At 50.9% G+C, this 23,636-nt stretch overlaps 8 protein-coding genes across 8 annotated transcripts; 3 read left to right on the top strand and 5 right to left on the bottom strand.

Moving 5' to 3' along the window:
• Positions 1–2,836: 2,836 nt before the first annotated feature.
• On the bottom strand, positions 2,837–4,777 carry ALTATR162_LOCUS11538 (uncharacterized protein; the record flags this gene model as incomplete). The annotated part of the gene is made up of 5 exons (XM_043319180.1): positions 2,837–3,221; positions 3,270–4,007; positions 4,057–4,333; positions 4,392–4,459; positions 4,521–4,777. 5 exons carry the CDS (start codon positions 4,775–4,777, stop codon positions 2,837–2,839), a joined length of 1,725 nt encoding a protein of 574 aa, XP_043175115.1.
• A 3,666-nt stretch (positions 4,778–8,443) lies between these two features.
• Positions 8,444–10,009, bottom strand: ALTATR162_LOCUS11537 (uncharacterized protein; the record flags this gene model as incomplete). The annotated part of the gene is made up of 1 exon (XM_043319179.1): positions 8,444–10,009. One exon carries the CDS (start codon positions 10,007–10,009, stop codon positions 8,444–8,446), a length of 1,566 nt encoding a protein of 521 aa, XP_043175114.1.
• Positions 10,010–10,559: 550 nt separating this feature from the next.
• ALTATR162_LOCUS11536 (uncharacterized protein) lies at positions 10,560–12,306 on the top strand (the record flags this gene model as incomplete). The annotated part of the gene is made up of 2 exons (XM_043319178.1): positions 10,560–10,945; positions 10,998–12,306. The coding sequence occupies 2 exons, from the start codon at positions 10,560–10,562 to the stop codon at positions 12,304–12,306; spliced, it is 1,695 nt and encodes a 564-aa protein (XP_043175113.1).
• Positions 12,307–14,168: 1,862 nt separating this feature from the next.
• Positions 14,169–15,108, bottom strand: ALTATR162_LOCUS11535 (uncharacterized protein; the record flags this gene model as incomplete). The annotated part of the gene is made up of 4 exons (XM_043319177.1): positions 14,169–14,615; positions 14,670–14,813; positions 14,864–14,901; positions 14,961–15,108. 4 exons carry the CDS (start codon positions 15,106–15,108, stop codon positions 14,169–14,171), a joined length of 777 nt encoding a protein of 258 aa, XP_043175112.1.
• Positions 15,109–16,910: 1,802 nt separating this feature from the next.
• Positions 16,911–18,068, bottom strand: ALTATR162_LOCUS11534 (uncharacterized protein; the record flags this gene model as incomplete). Its single annotated transcript, XM_043319176.1, has 3 exons — positions 16,911–17,537; positions 17,625–17,989; positions 18,044–18,068. The coding sequence occupies 3 exons, from the start codon at positions 18,066–18,068 to the stop codon at positions 16,911–16,913; spliced, it is 1,017 nt and encodes a 338-aa protein (XP_043175111.1).
• Positions 18,069–18,516: 448 nt separating this feature from the next.
• On the bottom strand, positions 18,517–20,542 carry ALTATR162_LOCUS11533 (uncharacterized protein; the record flags this gene model as incomplete). Its single annotated transcript, XM_043319175.1, has 5 exons — positions 18,517–18,631; positions 18,681–20,114; positions 20,162–20,252; positions 20,299–20,459; positions 20,508–20,542. The coding sequence occupies 5 exons, from the start codon at positions 20,540–20,542 to the stop codon at positions 18,517–18,519; spliced, it is 1,836 nt and encodes a 611-aa protein (XP_043175110.1).
• Positions 20,543–20,795: 253 nt separating this feature from the next.
• Positions 20,796–21,869, top strand: ALTATR162_LOCUS11532 (uncharacterized protein; the record flags this gene model as incomplete). The annotated part of the gene is made up of 2 exons (XM_043319174.1): positions 20,796–20,936; positions 20,997–21,869. 2 exons carry the CDS (start codon positions 20,796–20,798, stop codon positions 21,867–21,869), a joined length of 1,014 nt encoding a protein of 337 aa, XP_043175109.1.
• A 631-nt stretch (positions 21,870–22,500) lies between these two features.
• ALTATR162_LOCUS11531 (uncharacterized protein) lies at positions 22,501–23,442 on the top strand (the record flags this gene model as incomplete). The annotated part of the gene is made up of 1 exon (XM_043319173.1): positions 22,501–23,442. One exon carries the CDS (start codon positions 22,501–22,503, stop codon positions 23,440–23,442), a length of 942 nt encoding a protein of 313 aa, XP_043175108.1.
• Between the last annotated feature and the right edge of the window lie 194 nt (positions 23,443–23,636).

Here is a 23,636-nt window from a genome sequence, read left to right as displayed (position 1 = left end):
GTTGTTCAAGACCGTTCAGAAAAGCTGCATGTTGCTGTTTCTCTCCAGAATCCGCAGGCACAATCAATCATGTCTCGATGCAGAACATCTGCTTTCAACACGGCGTTCATGTCTCGTATGTCTTTGCGCCGCTTGAAGAGAAGCTGATCTCTTAGACAATGGGATTGTGCAGCGTGCTGTTGAGTACGTGTCGAACTTTTACCGCCACAAGGGAGATATCGAAGGATGAACTAAAGTTCAGATTGTGGGGTCCGTCATCACCATTATGACCTGAAAACACGTAAAATAGTGGACTTCCATGTATCTACTCGGCCGGTAGCTCTGTATCTGATTAACTGAAGGAACATGGGCGACACAGCTTGCGCGCAATCACCTGTTCTCCAAAATGTGTTTGGAGTGTTCGACTGTCGCGATCTTAACCATGGCAAGTTGGTCATGTCGCTCTTGGAAGGAGCTGAGCCCTCCAGCGTCCACTCGCACTCAGAGTAGCTTCGTGTCGTCACAAGCGCGGTCTCTCTTTTTTTTGTTGATAACCGGACATGGCCTGTCTTAAGCCATGTCGCACCCATAATCTCATGCTCTTCTCGTGCTTGGTATCTCCATGCAACCATCTCATATCAACTCGACATCGCCCGTCCCGCAACCCACACACCAAGCCCTTACTGCACTCCACCTTACAACCCAAACATCCCCCCTCTTCATTTCGAACCTGCGATCTGTCCCCTCAACAAATATCTCTCCCACGTCTCGCAGCGCCCTCACAAAAACTGCTTTGTCTTCATCCGGCTTGTCGATCATGCTGATACCGCCTGTCGTATCATCGAGCCGTTGTAGCGACGCCGGGAATTGGGAGAGAAACGAAGAGCTATAATGGGAGGAGAGGAGCGCTTGGTGTGAGGTCAGGTATTGGTGTTCGGATGAGGAGAGAAGCGGGAAGGGCGTTTCGAGGGAGGTCGTGTGCAGCGATTGGATGTGTAGGGGGTGTGTATCGATCTATGATTGTGGTGTCAGCACAAAGTTGTCGTAGAGAGCGGTAGTGCGCGAGAGTAGCATACCTTTTTTATCCTCGCTCTCAAGAAACTGCGGACAAGGAACTTGAACCGCTCTAGTTCAGTTTGTATGATGATAAGCTTGAAGTTCGTTTTCGGGTCCATGTTGCCCGTTTGGTCTTCGACAAGTTCAATCTGGCTGCGTCATTAGCTATCATACGTTGGGCGAGCTGGAGTCTTCCATGCGCTCACCTGTCTCTGGATTCTCTCCAGTACCCTTCCCATAAGCTCCTCGGGCCATGGCAATAACTCTGGTGCAACCCTTTCCGCAACCCAACACCTCGTCAATTCCTGCAAGTCGCGTGCCTCTCTCGGTGTCGACTCAACCGCAACCTCTGCGAGAAGATCGTCGATATCCATTGTATGTGTGTCTCCCTCTGTTGTCGGGTTTAGCTGTACGAGTAGGGTACGTAAACGCGTACAGCCGGGTCTCGCACGGGTGTGTCGTATCGCTTTTCCTTGAGCCCAGATCGTACAGAAGTGTATGCGGAAAGCTCGAGGCAAAGGCGGAGATAAAGTTGATCGAAGGTGACGCGATCGGCAAGCATCCGAGACACTGCAGGTGATGAAGCGAGATCTGAGCTATGTATCAGGCGCGATGCGTGCGTGTGCGTTGGCTTGCATGCAGATGCAGATGTTCGGTGGGGCAGGGATGCGTGCTGCGGGGAGCTCTTCTCGCTAAGGGCTAGCGCCGACGCGCTCGACGCGCTCGATGCGACCGACGCGATCGACACACGAAGGAGAAAGCCGCGTCGTGATCGAGACTTTGATGATGATAACGCCGAAAGAAGCAAGAGAACCACAACATTGCCCCCGATATGAGCTAGCATAGCGCAACTATCAACTGCCGTCGCTACCGCAGTATTTCAATATGAGCTATGGCTGGTGTCTGCACAGGTGGCTCAACATATAACCTGTGCATGGGGTTAATGCATCACAAACTCTTCATCAGGAGAATGGTACGGGCGGATCAGATTAGTGTGATATCTTTTGTTGTTCGTTGCTTGATCGACTGCTCAAGTTCTTCAAGCCATCCTTGGTCCATCTGTATTACTACAAGTACGTGTAGCCTATTACCATCGAACGATTCTGTGTATACATACCAACCAGCAAAGAAAAGAAGCAGATGTGAGCTACATGGTACATGCGGGAGAAGCTAAGGCACCACGGGGCATACAACACAAGACAAAGAACCCAATCTGAGTGCTGCTGAATATAATGGCAAATGAGTTGTATTAAGGAGACTGGCAGAAGATGCCGTGTAGGTGATTAATGCTTTGAAGGCACGTAGACCTGTTTGTGTACTTGATTTCGTGATGATTCTTAGATTCTTTGTTCTGAAGAACATGTGCAGGCAATGTTTCAGCGCAGTTGAGCCAGGAGATATCCGTCTGAGGATGGGTACTAGGAACAAAGGAAATGAATGAGCTCACGAGGCAGCCTTCTTTGGACCGCTCAACGCTCGCCGTAGACAAGATGGGTATCCAGCAATCCCTATCAAGAAATGGTAACTTTTGCCCGGGCCCACGGCACCGCGACATGGGGTATAGAAACGAAAACGGGGACAGGTCACCCCAAAGATCAGTTGCAGACTGGTGCCGCTGTGTAAAAATTCGGAGAGTGATGCAGGTCAAATGGAATCGCTCAAACGCCCCGAAAATGGAAAAAGACCAAACGCCAATGCTGTGGGGATCCAATGCCATGCAGCAATCATCCATAACGCCGTGAATCAATGCGCCATAAGTTAGTTTAGTTTCGTTATAGTGTTGGTTGGTTGTTGTGCAGGCTCAGTAAGAGGCCAGGCGACGGGAAGCGGCGTTGACACGTCCGAGTTCCGGAGAGTCATTGCCGAGGGTGAAGAGGTTGTTTCCAGATCTTGTACGGCCCATGGCTGTAGGGCTGTCTTCCATCTGGCAGTGCTGCCCAAAGGTGAAGGTGGTAGCACGGTTGAGTTTAGCACGCGACTTGAACTTGAGTTTGTTAAGGCCGCGTTCACACGATTGCTCATGCTCTTTGGCATCCATACGAAGGTAGTTCTGGGGGTAGCAGCGGGTTGCATGTGCATGGTAGAAGGAGCTGTAACCGCCGTCGAGAATGTAGACTTCAGGGAAGGAGAGGTAGGGATATTGATGCGCATTCTCCTTGCGATCTTGCGAGCGAACAAACTTAGCCCTGTTGCTGTTAGTGATGATCAAAGGCGAGAGTATTCATTGAACTTACATGAGAGGAGCACGATGCGCCGAGTACTCGCAGTGCAGTACCAAAAGAGTGTTCTCACTTGACGGAGCCTGGAAGAGACGCTCGGCAAGCTTCTCCTTGTCACAGAAGTTCAATGCACCTTCAATGTGGCCACCATTGTATTCGTACTCGAAGCGGCAGTCAATAACCACCTTGTTGTCATACAAGTGATCATAAGCACCATCGAGGACTTCGACCAATGTCTCGTGGGTGATACGAGGGAGGCTCTCTGGCTCGCTAGTGGTGAAATGGGGAAGCTTGAGTGGGTTGGCATCATCGACATCCATCACAGACTGAAGCCCGCTGGGCTGGTAATCATCCTGTTCCTGCTTGGCATTCATCACTTCACCGGGACTTTCGAACATGCTTAACGATCTGCGGAACTTGCTGGGACGACGAGAAGGAGGACCGGCAGGCTTCCTGACAGCGGCGAGGGGGGAACCATTGGCACGAGCGGCAGTAGAGTTGAGAGAAAAGGGCTTGGGTTTCGACGCGAAGAGAGAGCCATTGGAGGTGGGACGACGCTCTTGAGGTGGTGAGGCAGTGAAGCACTCGTCCAAGCTCAAGGAAGAAGAGTTTCGAGCGAAATCACCGCAGCCAAACTGGAAGGCGGGCAGTGGAGTGCTCGTTGGCTTCTCTTGGTCCTTGAATGACACGGTGTTAGTGGAGTAGTTCTTGTGACGCGAAAGAGAGGGCCTGAGAAGAGCGGACTTTCGGCGACTATATCGTGTTAGCATTGACTGGGAGATTGAACGGCTGGAATACTGACTCGGCGGCTGATACGGGTCGTGGAACCTCGAGCGAGGGTGTAGAGTATGTGGGTGGGGTTGGTAGCTCGTCACATGGAGTGAGCATGTCGCTGTCGGACCCTGGCGTCACCTCTGGGGAGGGCGAGGGCAGGGGCAAGAGGCGGTCGTTGATGAAGCTGAAAGGTGCCTTGTGGGGAAGAGGGGATATGTCCATCGAGTCTGGTGCGAAGCCAGGCGACGAGGAGGGAATTGGCGGAGTCGTAACGCCTTCCCATCGCGCTAATGGGGTCGTGATTTCTGCTTGAGCCTGTCAGCCTCACACTTCCCGTTTGGAGTGAATGCATGAGCCACTTACCCCGTGTGTCAAGTTGCTGAAAGAGATTCGACGTGAAGAGCGACCGGCGAGGCGTCTGGAGCTGAGGGCTGTAACAAAGCATGTTAGTACCGCAATTGGAATGTAGAAAGGGACAAAGAGGGATTGTACCTCTGGTCCATGTGCAGGTTGCTCGACATATCAGCGGCCAGGCTGGTGGTAGGCGACGAGCCTCGCATGGGCTGGAGGGTGAAGTAGTCTCCCCCACTCTTCTTCTTCATGCTGAGGTCGCGGAAGTTGAAGCTGTTGGGGCCCATGCTGTGTGCTCCTCCAAAAAGCGGCTTCGATTGCGGCAGGTCACGTCGATATCCCCAGGGGCCGGGGATGGGCGGCGGGTGCATGGCCGCGAGAGGCGAAGACATCTCCATGGCGAATTGGTCTTCGTGGTGGTGGTGATGGTGGTAGTTATCGTCGTACCGGGCAACGGGCGGAGCGAGCGTTTGCAGGTCTTCACTGAAAGGATGTCGGACGGGAAGAGTCGATACTGGCGATAAGCATGCAAGACGGGAAAACTAATTCCAATCTGAAGATGCTGGGTGAGATAGTGTGTGAGATAGCTGGATGGGTGTCGTCGCCGTGGTCGTGGTCGAGATGCTAGAGGCGGGTTCCGGGCATGAGGCTGAGATGGGGCTGCAGGCGTAGTGGATGGTGAACGAGGTAGCGACTGCCGTATACGATGTTCTTCCTGATATCCAAGCAAAGCAACCGTCGTCCAAGATCCTCAGCCAACTTAAGAGGGGATTGGGCCTTCTTGGGTGCGAGAAGGGTAGAGAAGAGGAAAGCGGACCCAGGTCACGCAGCTGGATTTGAGGATGCCGTGGTTGCTGGGGTAGCCCACTGCTGGGTTCAGGTTAGGGCCGACGACCAGGGCGTGGGCTTGAGAGCTAGGCGCTTGCACACACCGGAGGCCTCAATGCTCAGCACGGGACAAAGAATACTGGGGACTGGAGTTTGCTTGCGCCGGCTATGCACCCAGGCCAGAGCTATGCTGTTGATCCGCACCCTCTAATGCCGCCGCAGGTACACCGGTCGCTGATTTGATCGCGATCCCACGTAGGCCGTCGCGTAGCTGTGCGTAGCTGCAGCAATACGCAGCTAATCACGCGAATCCGAAGTAAACAAGCGTTCGCAGCTGTTCCATGTGTTACACCTCCAGCACTGACATGTGCAGTATCCATAGAATAGTCGTCCAACATGTCCTGCTTCATTGAACCCGGACATCACATGAATCTCGACGAGACTCAGTTCCAGCCAGTTCCACCTGCACCTCAGCATCGCGTTGCCAGAGAAGCAATTCCCTAGCTCGGCACGGATCAGACGCAAGCGGAATGGATGCTCCCTGTAAGCTGAGCACGATACGTGAAACCATGAGTTCGCTCTCCGCCTAAACTCGCGCCGCCGAGAGAATTTCTCCCTTCGGAGTGGTTCTGCGTGGAGTGCTCTAGCCGTGCTGCGTAACGTAGAAACCGTCTCCAAGGGAAACCAGACGAGCTGCCCACTCGCTACCGAAGACCCACCAGGCTAGCATCATCTATGCATACTACCGCATACAGCATACCACATTCGGAGTCAACTACCCCAACTCCAGCCTCGTCAAGACGCGTGAGATGTTTTGGACGGCAAGCTCGGTCTTCATCTGCGCATACTTTCGTCATTGTACGGGCCAGCAGCAAGCTTGGCGACTCTCTGCCAGGGAACCGCCTCGCTGTAACATGGCTTGCGGGACGTGTCATTGGCTGCCTCCCTTGCAACGACTCATTGGGCGGACGGGAGATTTCCACACTGAATTCGGTGCAGCGAGACCGACGTCGCAGGCTTCGCAGGCGCCGCTGGCTTGACGACGTGAGCTCACCCCGGCCCGTTCGCCCTCTGATCCCCTTAGCCACAAGCGGCTGCATAAAACAGGAATGGCTCCATTCCAACACGCTACCACTCTAGTCCCGTGCTCGCGATCGAACTCTCCCCTCTGCGATCGCGATGGCGACATGCGTCCAACGTCATAGGCAATAAGGCTGAGATGAACTGCCAACTTTGCTATTCTTATCCGCCGGTTGGCTCCCACTTCTGCAAACCAGTTCAGACAACTGTCGACCTCTCGACCACCGACCCTCGCTCCCACGGCCAACAACAACACACGTCAGCCATGGCCTCTCGGGGTGACCGGGGGCCGCTGTCATAGTTGCTGTGGTGCCATAAAGAGGCGAGCTGAGTCGCTGTTCGAGAACGGCGGCTCTGCCACCACCACTGTGCACAAAGCCTTCATAACCGGCACACGATCGGCTGGACCCCACCACCAACGGGCTGACCCCTCCTTTTGTGGACCGCCAGACACACACCAAGGCCAACCAGTGGCGCTTGTTGCAAGCGCCTCAAAATCCATCGTCTCGTCTCCAGGTGCGACGCGTCAAGCTTCGTGTACACAAACAACCGTCTTCGCGCCATCACCTGACCTAAATAGGTGAAGGCGAGTCTCACCACAGGGTCTGCGTCATATACCCCAGACCTCGGGACCCGCTTGACCATGCCGCCAAAGAAGGCCTCGCGTTTCGAGACCCTGAAAATCTGCACTGTGGTGGCAGCTTAGCCGCAACCTCTTTGTCATGGTGCCTTCTCAACTTCGTCGTGTCAGCACCTGGCCGGACGCATCCGACGTATATGCTGTATCAGGTACATCATGGTGGACACTATGTGTGAAGAAAAAAACTCTGATGATCGCCTTGAACACTATCGCGGGACATGTTTCGGGCCCGAAGGTCACTCACCATGAAAACCCAGACTCAGCTGAAGCTCCTTGAAGCGTTCGCGAGTACCAGCCGTCATCGGAAATCATCTCTCGCGTCCCGTTCTCGGTCAGCACGTTGCACATCAGACCCTCTTTCGTCGGACAAAGGATTCACTTATAGTAATATACCTCGGGGGTTCGAGGCTCCAACAAGATGCACGGGTTTCACCTCGATGCTTGCGGTGCCTTCGCTTGCGGCCTTGCGTGTTCCTCTCCCTCGGGGCCTGACTTTTCTGAGACAACGCGGGACGCTGTGACACGCGCTTTCAGCCTGTGACTGCGGGGACATCCGGTGAGCATCCGCAGCATCGTCACATTCCAGATTTAAATTTCGCCAGTACAAAGAACGGCCAGAATCTGCAACGCTGTTTCGCCTTTGCGCGGGGTACATCCTTCAGATTATCAAACACACCATCGCGCATCATCTTCCATTGTCAATCTTCACGATTCATCCCGCCGGATCATCGTGTCGTCTTGCCCGGCGACTCTCGCATATTTGCAACATTGTTGCCATGGCGATGCATGGGGTCAGGTGCGCCTCATGTGTACCCAGCCGGCTCCTCTTTGCACAACCCGTTCGTATTTTACAAACTTTTGAAAGAGTCAGTGAATTATGTGCATACCGAGAGCAAACTTTGCAAGATGTGCAAAAGGGGGTGGAGTTTTGGCAGAGGCACCGACCATGCAATCTGCGATATCGATAGGGAAAACTTCACCGCCTGCTCCTTTTCTTATTGAACACGTCGGACATTAACCTCATAGAGCACGAGACCGAGTATTTAGTAGCCGCCGCACCCTCTGGAATTATTTCCTGTGTCGCACTGATGACATTGCATCGCACTTCCACATCGCAGATATCGATCGCCAATTGTGTCCACCGCGGATCGGTATCCTCAGTCGACTTTTGGAACGAAAGAATCAAGAATAATTGTTGGTTTGGCAATACGTCATGTCGCTAGATGCAGGGTGCGTTCGGTGATATTCAACTTGGTGTAAGAGAAGGGATGCAAGAGCTGGTCTGTAGCGACACTGGGTACAGCACCGCTCCCATTCATCTGAACGGCCTCAAGAAACACACTTCGATACGTCGTGGTATGTCCCTGAAGACAGTCTTCAATGAGAGCATTTTGTGCACTATGGTGATGAGGATTTGGTCATGCATGTTGAACAGCGAACTTGTCAGTCCCTGCTCCATTACAGACAGGCAATTACGCGTCTGTCCTGTTCATCTCAACTTTCAAACCACAAGAATCTAATCCTCCCCATTATCATGATTACTCCAAATATGCCTCATGCCCAAGCCATTTCTCGCTCGATCTTCTTGCTCAACCACGCTCAACGGCAATCCTTTCCCAATACCGCACAGCACGAAAGCCGCCCACTTCCACCTAAACGGATTAATGACGATTGTAAACAGGAACCAATAGATGAGTTCAGAGTACGTGAAGAAGTCGAAGGCACCACCGGGGGCCCTCGTCTTGATGAACCGCGTCATGTCAATCCAGCGCTTCATCCACCAAGTGCGCGGTCGAGCAAGAGGGTCAACGAGGTACATGAGCAGGAAGCGTGTGTAGATACCGATATGGTAGTTTCCAACCGTACCGATGGCGTTGACATATGTGCAGTTGTTTGCGCAAATGGAAGGGTGTTCAGGCGGGAAGACTTGGAGGTACCAGTTCGGTGGGTCGTACGGCTCGCTGAAAACTTCATCAGGAAGAAAGCCTAGGCTGGGCCGCTTGTATCCTGTTGCCATGATGACAACATCTGCTTCAATCAGTTTCTCGGATCCCGGACCGTTCTTGGGGACGCCTTGGGCGCGCTTGTTGAATTTGATGCCGGTGCCGGATTCGTCGTAGCCCATGATATCGCCGCGAAGCCAGGACGCTTTGCCTGAGCGGACGAGGTCGAGGACTTGATCGTTTACCATTGGTGTTTCGGTGAAAAGCCCCTTTCCACTGTTGGGTGCGGGGGAGATGTCGTAGAGATCACGGTAGAAGAAGAGTCGAAGGATGTACTCTGGAATCCAACTGAAAATGGTCTCGCTGCCGAAGATGTTGAGAGCAAGAAGACTGTCGATGAACGGGTTGCGCGGGATGATCCATTTCTCCGACCGAGCGAGTACGTTGGTATGTTCGGCTTGTGCGCTGGCAACGAATTCTAGAGCTTCAACTGCGGAGGCGCCGCCACCTATAATGGCAACTTTCTTCCCTTTGGCGACTTTACCGTCGAGTTGCGAACTGTGCCAGATTTCTCCCTCGAAGTTCTCTTGACCAGGTAGCGTAGGCATCTTTGGGTCACCACAAGTACCGATGGCAGCGATTACACCGTCGAAACGTCCGTGAGAGGGATCGTTGATAATCCAACGCCCGTGGGGATCTTTATAAACCTTCTCAACTCGTGTATTGAACTCGGTCTTGCTCTCGAGACCATAGCGTTTCCAAAGTTCCGTAATTTGCGAAACAATCTGCTGGCGATCCGGATATCCTTTACTCCAATGTACGGAAGGGTGGAACCGATACATAATCGAGTGGATTTGTAGACCAGATGTATTGTTGACCCGGCTCCAGATTCCGCCGAGATTCTTCTTGGGCCCGGCTTCAAAGATACGACAGTCAAAACCATGGCCGACAATGTGTGATGCAGCAGATACTCCTGTTAGACCTGCGCCGATGACAGCGATTTTTGGTCGCACGAGGTTCGGGTGCGGTGGTGGAGGTGTTGGAGAGAGAATCCAGTCGAGTACATATTGTATGATTTGGTATACGAAGAGGACTGGATGAGTGAGGAAGTACTTAATATAACTCCAGAAGTAGCCCATCGTAACAGATGGTATCTCAGTTTGTGAGAGGAAAGAGACGGAGAGGTAAAAGCGGAGAGACGGTCACAAAACTTTAAGGTAGACGAGTTTGACTTATCTAGGTGACGTTCACCCTCTCTTACGGAGCCTTGCGGAGATGTGCAGCTTCGGATGTTGTGTTTCGCATATTACCAGTTGTGATGTCACGGTGGGACCGCTGCATTGGTCTGACATGTGAAAGGTTCCAAGGCTGCAAGGCTAGGTATGTTCGGCCGCGCAAGCTGGGACAGCGTTCGCTATTGCTTTTTTCTTTGAGACTTCTATTCAACGAGTTTTCGAATTTAGATGTTTCCAAATTAATCATTTTTCTATACCATCCTAGTGGACAAAGCCGACCAGAGTAATGGAACGAATGAAGGATGTTTCATTCTGATCGGCGACAGGGATGAGGCGGCGGGTGAGTCTGGGAGCTAGGACCTGACGCTAAGCCAAAAGCGCTCTGCTGCTGCTCAAAGAGCTCCACCGCTTAGCTCGATTCTTCACTCAACCACCAGCGGTGGCTCTTGTAGCCATGTCGTTCTTCCGGAGCCAACCCGATGTAGAGACACGCTTATGTACAGCGGTCAACGTCGCCATTCAAGCTGGGGATCCGTATCAACTACAATCGATTGTACTTCTGGAACCAGGCGAAGGCAATGCTTTTCCGCCAGATCATCAAGAACTCATCAAGTCCTTGCAGCAGAATTACCCTGCGACCAATGAAGACTCCGAGAAACGCCTTGAGGATCTTGTTAGACGGGTTGTTACTGAGACAGCAGAGTCTGAAGATGAGGAAGGGAGACCTATACAGTCATGGGGTTCGTTGGTGACTTTCCTGGTCGGATGGATGACCTTTCTCCGGGACATGGATGCAGAAAATCTTGTATTGGTCTTCGAGCTGATGACAGATCTCCAACCGTATGTTGATGAATGTAAGCCCTACAGTCGCTCGACGCTAATGCCATCCTAGACGAGCGAACAGCGCATTGCAGCATCCTACCAAAGGCATCTTGATGCTTCCCACTATCATGTACTATGCAAAAGTGTTCGCAAGAGTGGCGATTGGTCTGGAGAAGAGACCTGATCTGACAATGCATCTCATCACTACCGACGTAGACGAGGATGGCCAAAGCGAATCATTACCAGAAAGAGCAGCCAATATCGTACGACAAGCCTTCATTATATGCCTTAATGACCGCAACACAGTACCCGGCGGCATCAAAGATGGCAAGCCTGATGGAAAGAAAGTTGGAATCTACAAGATGGCAAACATATGTCTGAAGACTCTATTTCAGGCCGATAAGCTCGGAAGTTGCGAAACGATCTTCAACAATATATCGAATTCGTCACCGCCATTACACTTCTATCCAGCTGCAGAGCGTATCACCTATCTCTACTACCTCGGGCGGTACCAATTTAGCAATACCAACTTCTACGGAGCTCAGCTCGTTCTGGACCTAGCTTACAGAGGCTGCCACAGGCAATGTCCAAGTCAGCGTCGCTTGATTGCTGTCTGCCTTGTCGCTGCCAACATCATCCTTGGCCGATTTCCAAACGAACACATATACAACGACCCTGCATGCGTGGGCTTCCGGGAAGTATTCGAACCGCTCGCTCGTGCGATTCGCAAGGGCGATCTCGAAACTTTCCGTCGAATAACGAACCTGGACCTTTCACATCCAAGTGCAGAGTTCATGATCAAGTACCGAATTTTCTACCCAATCGGCAACTACTGCGAGGTCCTCGTATGGTGGTCGCTTCTTCGCAAGACATTCATCCTTACCGGGAGCATAGGGGAAGCATCGAAATCGGCTGCTCTGCTCGATCTCAATGCGGCGGTTCTTATATTTCGCTTTCTCGAGGCACGCTCACTCATCAAGAACGCTGCAATGGCCGCGCAGGATCGCGGCCCAGGTCGTCGCAACTTCGGCCACATCTATCAGGACCACGCATCAACAAACAAATCGACATACATCGACCCGGACTTTGTTGGCATGGAAGGGGTACCGCCGTACATCCACGAGTTTGATCTTCTGGAGATGGAGTGCATATGCGGCAGTCTCATCACCCAAGGTTATTTGAACGCATACATCGCTCAGGCAAAGCAGAAGTTGGCTATTCAAGGTGTGAAGACGGGCAACCTAAGTGCTGGATTCATCAACCCGTGGGAGGTCAATAAGGAGAGAAACAATGATGAGGTGCTTGGATGGAAGAAAGAAGCTGGAGGTGATGGAGGGCAGGTCGTTAGGCTGTCGTTTGCGGCACCAGCTGGATCGTAGGGAAGGTTGCGAATGATACCCTTGTACTGAGGTTGGATAGGAATGCATACCAGTAAGATTCTATACATTGCTTGCGATGCTAACACAACATATCGAACAATCCAACAACCTCTACAACGCCAGTGTCCGTGTGTTGTTCACGTGGCACTATGTTATTCCAGCTCGACTTCTATTGCTGTCCACCCGTCTCTCAATGTCAAAGCATCAACACACGACAAGCACTGTATTGCTCTGAACCCTCTTGAAGTGAATTTTCTTTCCTCGTCGAGATCTAAGATGGTCTACGGTCGGATCGCTGTCATCTTTGTAAGGTCAGTACCGTTTCCATGGGTTTTGGCGATTATGATTACTATTGGAGTTTCTCCTTTGCAACTTTGCATGTCGACGTCTTCCAAGCCATGCCTTGAACAAAAAGCCAAAGCAAGGGATCAGTACGACTATCAACACGCCAAGCAACCCGAAAAGCGCCTCTTTGGACCATTGGGGGTTGTTGATTGATATATCTGGGGGAGGTACGGCCGAGGAGACGACTAGGTGTGGTTAAGGCTATATATGCCGAAGATCGATTGGTTGACATACTATTTGGAAGTGCTGTCGACATTTGCACTAGCATCGGAAATATGTTGCTGTCCAAACCAACTATGTCCTTCTTTTCCATCCAAATACTGATTGCTTTTCTGATAGGTCAGATTCCCGAGCCTGTCATGCGAGAGCCATAAGTGTAGGAGGACGGAAAAAAGTATGCGTATGTTCAAGTGTGTAAACTTGTTCCATATGTAAGTCGAGAGATAAACTTCTTGGACTATGTATGTTTAAGTATGTAAAATCGTTCTACATGTAAATCTAGAGATGAATTTCTCGGTTTATGTATATGGACTGCGGTGCGCCGGTAAAGGACAACCGGCAAATGTAAGCTATTGGCTTAGCTGCATGGGTCCTGCGGGCCAATACACATTTCGTCTATCAGTCCTACATTGGTTAGGCGGCCAGCGGCATCAGTAGCTTAGGGGAGGGGCGTCGAATGCTGCGCCGTTTTGAATAGTGGCGTGTACCTTGGAGCCAGGCTGAAAAAGCCAAGCATTAACCTGAACACTCTATACATGATAAAACCTAAATAGGTGTACCTTAGCCATCTATTACTTTGCAGTCTCCAATTGTACTAATATAAGTATTATCTATATAAATATACTAGCTAGAAGTCTACATTAATATTAAGAATCTAATATTTATCTTTTATACGCTATTGTAGGCTATAAAGTAATAGAAGACTAAGGTACACCTGCTTAGGTTTTAACTTGTATGATGTGTAATAGTAACTCTGACAAGGATTGCAGCGCCACCAAAGCTAATCTAACTGGCAGCCGGTCCGCCAGCTCAAAGCTGCAGTCTTTCAAAGATAGTAGGAGGTACGCGGCAACTGACCTACTACGAACCAAACTAGCCTAGACTCATAGGCAAACCATACTGGCGGGTGTCATTATGGAGTACAATTGGAAGTGTTCACGCAGTGGGTTAGGTTACAGCTACAATAACAGCGTGTCGCCTCATTCTAGGCAACACATGCCGATATCATGATAGGCGGCGGAAGTCGCGCACCGCAATACCGATGGAAAAGCTTCGCACTTCTTGCTGAGATCTTCAAGCAATCCTTGCAACAGGGATGTAGACAGAGGATTGTTTGCAAGAGCTCAATATGTCGTATTGTGTTACCGCAGCCCAGGTCGTCGGATGACAGCATGAAACAGGCTGAAAGAGGTCAAAGCGTTTCTGATTGCCAGATCAGCTCGTACTGGAACGAGTTGCAGATACTGATTTCATAGAATCTATTGATGTTCTACTTTATACTTCCGCTCATCGTCCGTCTATTGTCCGACGTTGGTGAAGCGCAAGTACTTCTTGACCTCCCTAACATCGCCAAACTTCTTCCTGGCATCCTCAGTGCTAACGCTGGGTGGTACGATGACGTCTTGACCCTTCTCCCAATTAATGGGTGTAGCGATGCCCTTCTTGTCTCCTGTCTGCAAGCTATCGATGACCCTCAGGACCTCCGCAGTGTTTCTGCCTGTGCTCGCGGGGTATGACATTGTAAGGCGGATCTTCTTCGCTGGGTCGATGATGAAAACGGAGCGGATCGTGAAAGCAATGCCACCGTTCTTCTGAAGCGCATCGAGATCGTCTTGCGAGATCATATCGTAGAGGAAAGCGACGTGGCGGTCGGCGTCGGCGATGATTGGGAATTGCACCGTGGTGTTGGAGGTCTCGTTGATATCGTCGATCCACTGGTCGTGCGAGCTTAGGTCGTTGGCGCTCTATAATTAAGTTAGTACGCTGATCTTGATCCATCGGTGTCGATGAAGACATACCAAACCAATCATCTGGACGCCTCGCGCATCGAACTCATCCTTGAGCTTCGCAAAGGCTCCAAGCTCAGTTGTGCAAACAGGAGTGAAGTCTGCAGGATGCGAGAACAGGATAGTCCACTTGTTGTCCAAGAATTTGTGGAAGTCCTAATTTGAAGTCAGCATACTTTCGCAATCTATTTGTTGGAGTTCCTCACCATGTCGCCATGAGTAGTCTTCGCCTGGAAGTTAGGCGCTACGCACAGTCAGTCTCGTTCATCCTTTTGCTCACAATATTCTCTAAACACAACATACCAATGGATCCCAGCCTCAGTCGTGGCTGCTCAGCAGGAAGCGCGAGTCCGCGACGGAATAGTGGGGCAGCAGGGCGCTGTACCCTCAGGGCAGGACGCGCTGAAGGACGGAGAGCTCGGGAAGCTGCACGAGGGAAAAACGAAGCCATTGTGAAGTTTGCAGAATACAATCAGGTACCTGAGGTGTGTTCGAAAGCTTTAGGGCTATGTCTACGGCGGCGATGTAAATTAGTAAATCGGGGACTATTTGGCATGGCGTCATGTCGAATCAAAGGGTCCACCGGTCCGAAATCGGCTCCATTTGCCTCTTCGTACTGTAACAACCTCAATCACTGTAAAGACAGCCTGTGTAGTATCTATCGCCAGCATATGAAGGTGTTCGAATTGATGTTACGCGTGGAAAAAGCAGCAACAGCTCTGCCACGCCTGTGCCACGCGACGCGTTCCACATGACGTCAGTGCCCGTATTTTAGCACCAATGAAGCTACCGATCATCTTTTACATAGTTCCATCCACTTCTCCATCTTTACTGGTTACATCCAACTCATCCTGCGACTCCAGCACAGTCGGTACAGTCCAGTCCTTCCATAAACCAGTCGCTCCCTTCCCCTTCGATCTCAGACTTCGTAACTTGTCTAGCGATATGATGTCGGAAGGCGGTCGCCGAGCAACACTTGATGTTGTTGAGATTGTCGGGGTGATAGATATAGTACGGGTTCTCCTCGAAGGCGGTTATGCTTGAGCAGCGCGGTCTGATCGCATCAAAGAATGCATTGCGCCTTATTGAGTATGATCCTCAAAAATAGCTGGCCCCGGTCTTCACGTTCCTGGTCACTATCTTTGAGGTGTTGCAATTGGCTATAGCTTGCCAAGACGATGGTATGACCTGCGTTGGCGGATGTATATACGGGGATGCTTAGGATCAAACTGCAGTCGCTCCTTTCGTACTCCAGCTTCCTAGCCGTAGCTGTAGGCCCCCCAGTCTGCGATTGACTTGGTGGCGACACCTATATACCTAACTGTATGCGTATGCCCAATCTACACCTGAGCCTTTTCCATGCTCTTCTCGCTCTTTGGTAGCCTGGGCGGAACGGCCATTAAGTACCTGGCAGGAGACGTAGAAAACACATAAAATATCATGACCCTTCGAATGCAGCAGCTGGCTGAGGTCTGGGATCCTCACGGCAACGATTACCAGATTGTGATGGTAGCGTCAAACATCTGCACAGATGTTAACATCATCCCATGTCCAAGTTTAGCCATAGCATCCCCGCACTTACCGCCCTTTAACTTGACAAACTAAAACTTCCAGCCCCACGACCAAGTCCCACCTTTCGTATTGCCATGACTCAAGGCTCTAAGCCATTCTCTGCCAATGTCGCGGCAAACTTCATTTCTAGTCAAACGCCCAGATAGTTTCATTAGTATATAAATTTTGCTGATGGACCTTCCTTCATCAAATAGCACAAATCGCGGGCACTTTGGCGGAGTGGTTAACGCGCTGGCCTGCTAGTCCTCTGTATTGAGGGAAGTTAGCCAGTTCCTTCGGGAGCGTGTGTTCGAATCACACAGGTGTCGGTCCGGGCGTTGTGGCGGAGTGGTTATCGCGCAAGACTAGAAATCTTGTTCCTTCGGGAGCGTCAGTTCGAATCTGGCCAACGTCGTCTTTTTGCTCTGGCAACGTCCTTGTGCGTGGTCGAAGTGTGGAACACATCAGACATGTGCGTCGAGGGTTGGCTTTTTTTGCGTAGGCGAGGTAGGCCTAGGATCGTGAACATTAGCATGCAAGGCCTGCATTAACCCTAATATGCAAAGAACCTCAAAGCAGATATTATCTCAGTATGACATAGATCAAGGCTTCCATGTTTGGGACATTGGTAACGGGCACTGTGGCATTACTCATTACATCCCAAGATATCACCCTTATAATGCTTCTTTACCCCACTCTTGCTTAGTCAATTGTACAGATGACCTTGCCCTTCGTCTTATTCTCTTCCAACAACCTATGTGCATCCTGCACCTTCTCCCACGGCAAAACCTTCTCCACGAAGAGTTTGAACCGTCCATCCTTCATCTTGGGCAACGCATGTTCCACAAGCTGATCCCTAAGCTTTCCCTGGTATTCTTCATCTCTGGATCGCAAGCTACTTCCAACAAAGGTGCACCTCTTCCTGATGAATGCGCTGATATCCGTACCCTCTGGCACCTTGGTTCCACCCATGAAGCCCAAGTTAACAATGATGCCGTCTTTGGCGATAGCGTCAAGGTTGTTTTGGAAGTAGGATGCGCCAATGAAATCAACGATAATGTCTACGCCTTTGTTATCGGTGGCCTTCATTACTTCCTCAACCCAGTTCTGAGATGTTGTGTTGAATGCGGCAGTTGCGCCGAGTTCTTTGACGGCAAATTCGCATTTGGCGTCTTGACGTGCGGTTGCGTAGACGGCGGAAGCCTTGTCGGCGAGGGACAACTGGATGCCGGCTATCGAGACTGAAGAAGCGGCTGCATGCCATAGAATGGATTTGCCCGCCGCAAATTGACCGACAAGGTACATGGCTTGAGTCGCTGTGATCCAGGTCTACAAAGTCTTTGTTAGCGAATGACAACCATGAGGAGCTAAAGGCAGTCTGATTGCTATAGAGACAGCATTGAGAGATGAACTTACCTCAGGAATACCAGCGCATTGCTCCCAGGTCAGTTCCTTTGGCTTCCTGACCAGCATGTGTGTTGATACTGCAATGTACTCGGCATACGCTCCTCCATATGCCAGACCAAACACCTCGTCTCCCTCCTTGAAGCCCTCCCTGCCTCCGCCCTCTGCACTCAGCTCCGCAATCGTGCCTGAGAACTCTACACCAAGAATCTTGGAAGCACCAGGTGGTACTGGGTACTGTCCTTCACGCTGCAACAAGTCCATGCGGTTCAGGCCGAAGGCCTTGATCTTGACAAGCGCTTGCGACTTTCCGAGTTTCGGCTTGGGTATGTCGGCGATGTGTAGGTTTTCGATTGGGCCTTTCCCATCTTTGATGTCTTCATGGAATTAGCAACTTTGCTTTGTACAACTATGAGCGTGCTTGTACACACCTACTGCACGCATTGTGTCGCTCATCGTGATGATAAAATAGTATTAATTTGTTGTTATGAGCGATTTCAAAGGTACTGAGATGTGTCAAGACGCAGTTGTGATCAGTTGAGAAGGACCAGAAGGATTGTCAGAATGTCAGAAAGGTCAGGAATGCATACGTAAAATGGTAAGTGTATAGTATATTCCGAGGCTGTTCCGGCAGCTACGGAAATGATTGGTAATGACGTTTGTAGAGGGGCAGCTTCACGAGTCATGGAGCTTGCAGCTATAGTGGGGTGGTGTCGGACAACATAGGCCGCGGGAATAAGGCGCTCACAAAGGTATCTAGTATCATACAACTGCCTCGGTCATGCGACTGCCAGTGCAAAATGTTTAGGATATTTATATTGCGATAACTTGCCGTCTCCCACGTTGCATTGCTAATTGCTCTCCCGTTAGAACATCGATCGCTTAAACACTCATATGCCGTACTTTAGTTGACAAACAAGCTGTCCTCGTTCAGGTCGTATTGTTTGATGAGCTGAGCGAGCTTGTTGGCCTCCTGAGCATAGTTGAGCTTGTACAAGTTCAAGACCTGGTACCGCGGCCTGAGACTATGTTAGTGAGGGGCAAAGTAACGCCTTACAGAACACTTACTTTGGCTGGTCTTGGTATGTCTCCATTTTGGCCCGCACTCTGAAGTTGAAGGTCTTACATGTAGCCTCCTGCATGGCATTCATGAAGTTTGTTGTGTTGTTCTCGTCATCGTCCATCTTGATCTTCATGGCTTCGTTTGCCGACATGCCAACGATATCTTGTCCTGCTTCATCGAAACAGCTGAGCCACAACGTGCCGGTATGATCACCAACGTTAACGCTCAGCACATAACGGTATTGGGGTTCAGGGAAGGCCTGTTGACACTTCTCACACCACCAAGAACCGGGGTTCTCTTCGATGACCTTCTTGTTACAGCCTTGCGTCGAGCACGCAGGGTAGGCGACCGTAGTGTTCTTGACATACAAGACAGATGCTCGGAGGCTCATGTATGTGGGTGTGTCTTGTAGGTATGCCTCCTCCTCAAGGATCGTCGAGATCGCCTTTGCTTCATTCTTGGATCCACCTGTAGCCGAAGTCATGTTCTGATGTGTAGAGAATGTGGCATTCTGTCCAGCAGCGTTGTACCATCCTCGCAACTTGTGAGCCTCATCAATATCTGGATCAATCATCATAGTGCCGGAGCTCAGCAGACTCAGACTTCGTCCGCCAAAATCGGAGACCTTAGCTCCCTTGAATGCGACGATTGACTCCAACGGCGCTTCGAAGCTTTCAGCAGTTTTGCCCCAGATGGTGAGCCTGATCGATGTTTGACTGTCATCGGCTAATGTCAGCTCTCGCTTGCTGTAATCCTTGTTGGTGTTCTTCGATGTTATCGTAGTAATTTCTGCAACCTCCTTCAAAACACCAACGGTATCGATCGTTGCGTCCTTTTCGACGTTGGCCACGTCGGCAATCTTGGTAAAATTGAAGCGTATCTGTGGTTTGTTTTCCTGGTCCTCCGCCTTCTCGACTTCGGTGTCGCGTTCGAATTGCAGTTCGTAGTCGTTGGGCAAATTGGAAAACTGCTTCTTCGCAAGCGTAACTCGGCAGGGTGCTGAGATGTAGTATACGGTGCCCACTTCGAAGATGGGATACAGCTTGTCAGCGACTTCGGTAAAAGCTGTCGCGCGAATCTCGCCAGTGTCATCAAGCAGGTTTACACTGAACAGCTTGCCAGCACCCTTCTGGTTGTGCCATTCCTTCATGTCGCTCTTGGCGGTGCATCGTGCGCGGATAGTCCACTTGTGTGCGTACGGCGAGAGAGATTCGATAGGATAAAGGTTAGGGTGTGACGAAGTACCAGGATTGCTCTGGTGAGTAGGAAGCGACCGCTGAGGCTGTGGGGCGGGTGCCGGTTTTGAACCATAGAAGTTGTTGCCTGAAATGGCCGCGGGTTGTGCTTCGGCAGCCTTGGTGTCAAGGGCTTCAGGCTGTCCGATCTTGTCGAGTTCGCCGTATTGCGATAGGACCTCGAGTTCCATGATGATCAAGATGCTGACATCAGTCAGAGGACTTCTTTCATGGCGGGTAGGAATACGTACTTCTTGTCCTTGACGCGCTGAGGGTTGTACTTCAGAAGGCGTACTATTGAGCCCTTCTTAAGCTGACCAGATGTGACAATGTCGTTGGCAGCTGCACGCGATTAGCTACATTCTTGCTATACCTAGGCGTGACATACTGGTTGCGATCATAGTCTGAATGAAGTTGCGGATGTCGCTCAAAACGACGCGAAAGCGCTGCACTGGATTCGCTTCGCCCGCCTTGGGCTCCATCGTCTTGATTTGCACGCATTGCAAGACTGGGTGCTCTACGAAGCAGCCGCTGGGCTGAAAGATGCTCCTAAGCAGTGTTAGCATGGGACGTATGTTTGACCAGATCGTTACATACTGGATAGCGCCTTGCGTAATTGCTCCCTCTGCCATATTGACTGCGATATGTGTCTGTCTGTGTGGTGTTGAGATGGCGTGTGTGGGTGGCGGCACAGCGAAGTTCAGAAAGCGCGTCGACGCGTCTCGCCACGTGACTCTTTAGCCCCGCTCTAACCAGATCCACGCCTTCCAAGGCTGGGGTGGCTGTGCGGGGCTACGTAATTGGCTTGGACCCTTCACAGCTGCGGCTCGTTCACGACAGCTTTCAATCAAGTCAAGACTCGCAATCACACTACTTACAAACATCATGGCCGACAACGACATTGCCACGCGTGCGCCCGAGAGCGATGCGCAGGAGATGCCCCAAGAGCAACCCCAAGAGCCAAAGCCGGCAGAAGAGAGCGTCTTTCCTGGAGACACCAGAGCGCAGCAAGGTCCAAGCATGGGTGTAAGCCAAACCATTTGTTCTCACGGCACGTTGCATACCAGACATATACTAAGTGGACAGGAACACTGCACAACAGATCGCCCCACACCATCTGGCGAGAAACCTACCGGCGACCTCACGAAACTAGGCGGAGTTGAATGCTATATCGCGAAACCGGCCGACTACCCGCATTCGCCCTCGAAGCTCTTGCTTATGCTCACCGGCGGCACAGGCGTCAAGTCTACCAACAACCAGTTGCAGGCCGACAAGTACGCTTCGGAAGGTTACCTTGTCGTCATGCCTGACCAATTCGACAACGACCCGGCGCCGAATACTGTTGACATGACAGAAATTCCCAAGGAAGCGTCATGGCTAGAGTCTGTCAAGCTGAGGACTGCAGAGGGCTTCAAGTCATTCATGATTGACATGTGGCTTGCTCGCCATACCCCAGAGAAGGTCCTTCCGCTACTTCACAAAGTTGTTGAAAGTGCGAGGGAAGAGTATGCCGACGCTGTTGCCAATGGTGGAGGCATGTACGGCGTTGGCTACTGCTTCGGCGCCAAGTACATCCTCATGTTGGCTTCCGAACTACCCGATACCGTCGCCTGGGGTCAAGAAGCACAGAAAGATGTAGAGCAAGGCACTGTCAAGAAAGGGCCGGTTCTGAGGGCCGGTGCTGTTGCGCACCCAACCATGACATACAAAGAGGACCTCGAAGCCGTCAAATCTCCCGTCTACATTGCCGCGGTCAAGGATGATCCCATGTTCTCGGAGGACGAGGCATTGACACCTGGACGAAGAGCGATGGAAAACAACAAAGTCGAGCATGAGATACAAGTCTTCTCTGACGTGCCTCACGGTTTTGCCGTCTACGGAGATTATGCGGACTCCAAGATTAAGCAGTCACAAGCACAAGCTTTTGGTCAGATGCTGGGCTGGATACAGTCCCACTAAGGCTTATTGCGTGATGCTTCGGCTCTGTTCTACTGATTTGCGGAGGCTTCTCATGAGTTGATAGTGTTGGTGAATATACCATGGCGTTTACGGTGGGTAGGGATGGCGCAAGCCACATCTGAATTTTATCGCGTCAACAATCCCGATAGACTTCAAAAGCTTGTGCGCCTTTCTCTTTACTCAACCTTTCTATCATCTGCCTTCCTTCTGATTACACTTCTTGGGTCGCATTCGCCAAAGTGCGATCAACTGACGAGCCTCTTCCAGATTGTCCAAGATTGCTAGGCGGCAAAACGTTAGTAACTGGTACTTATCGCTTAGAGTGCCATACGCTTCTCTTACGCCCCCATCTGCCGAAGATTTACTTCCTAGTTTATGCAAAACGACAGGATGGTGTGACTAGACCCTGCAACGATCTGGATGGCTAATTGCGTTTATGACATGATCCCTGCTTCGCCATTATCGACCCGAATGCTATAAACTCACATGCAGAAATCCAACACTGCCGTATTGACAGGACTAAACAAAGCTGTCGCGTCGTTTGTGTGCCCATGGATACATATAAAGTTGAGGTGAGCCGAATGTCGTTTACTTCTCAAAGTCGAACGGCTCATCTCCTACCGCTGACATCATGTATTCATTACTTCTATTGATTGCCGTCTTCTCCCAACTCCACTATGTGGCCAGTCTTCGAATTGCTAGCTCTCTCCTTTGGATAGAGCACACACCCCAACCCTATGCCATCAAAAACTTCTATAACGGAAGCACATCTGCGACACTAGTATCTGGCAGTGTGGCTGACCTCGCCTCGAACAGGAATTTCGATCTCAGCGCCAACGCCGAAACTCAAGGCCTCAAACAGTACGCCAATCATCGTAACATTCGCCTCATCTATGTCATCTGCGAAGTCCCTTATCGCCTCATTGCCAATAAGCAAAAGGGTATTGCTAAGCTTGCAGATCTAAAGGGCAAGAAGATTGGCACAGTCAAGGGATCGAGTGCAGGAGTCTTTGTACACAACATGATGAGTAGTGTGGGCGTGCAGGATCGCGAATACGAGGCTGTTGACGGGCTCTATTGCATGAAGGCTCCGTGCAAGAACGATGCTCTCCCGAGCCTCCTCAAAAGTGGTAGTTTGGATGCCTATGGGATCTGGGAAACGTCTGTCGAGCTCGGTGCTATGGCTCTAGGGAACGATGCCATTATTTTTCAAAACGCGTCAATATACAGAGAGGTCTACGCGTTATACTCAACTACCGAGGCTCTTAGCAATCCCTCCAAGCGCCGGGATATTGTAGAGTTTGTGAGGGCCCTTGACAAGACGCTGGACATATTTTCACATCAGCCGAAGGAGAAGAACGTATTTGACTATGTGGCTAAGACTGTTGGCGCTGATACGGAAGTTGTGGAGGCTGTTTGGAAGGATCATAAGTGGGATGTACGATGGGATGATGGGTTGATTGACTTCCTGGTAGAAGAGGATAGATATTTAGCAGGGCAGGATAATAGGAAGGTCACCCCAAGGAAGGAGTTGGAGAAGTTCCTGGATTCGAGCATTGTGCATGAGCTATAGAGGATGGAAAGGATGTATGCTAGAACTACATAACTCAGCAACTTGGGTTTCTTGTCTGATTCCACTGTATGCGGCAACATCATACTTGTGAACTAATGTTTAATTTGCCGCATCCTTCAGAGAATAAGACCTTGGAAGAAGATCCTTCTGACACCGAGGCACCCACCAGCTGGACCCTGCATGACTCGCATCTC

Source organism: Alternaria atra, assembly GCF_907166805.1.
Source record: "Alternaria atra isolate CS162 genome assembly, contig: 35, whole genome shotgun sequence".
NCBI lineage: Eukaryota > Fungi > Ascomycota > Dothideomycetes > Pleosporales > Pleosporaceae > Alternaria > Alternaria atra.
The sequence above is the reverse complement of the archived record's forward strand: the minus strand, read 5'-3'. Positions and strand labels throughout refer to the sequence as shown.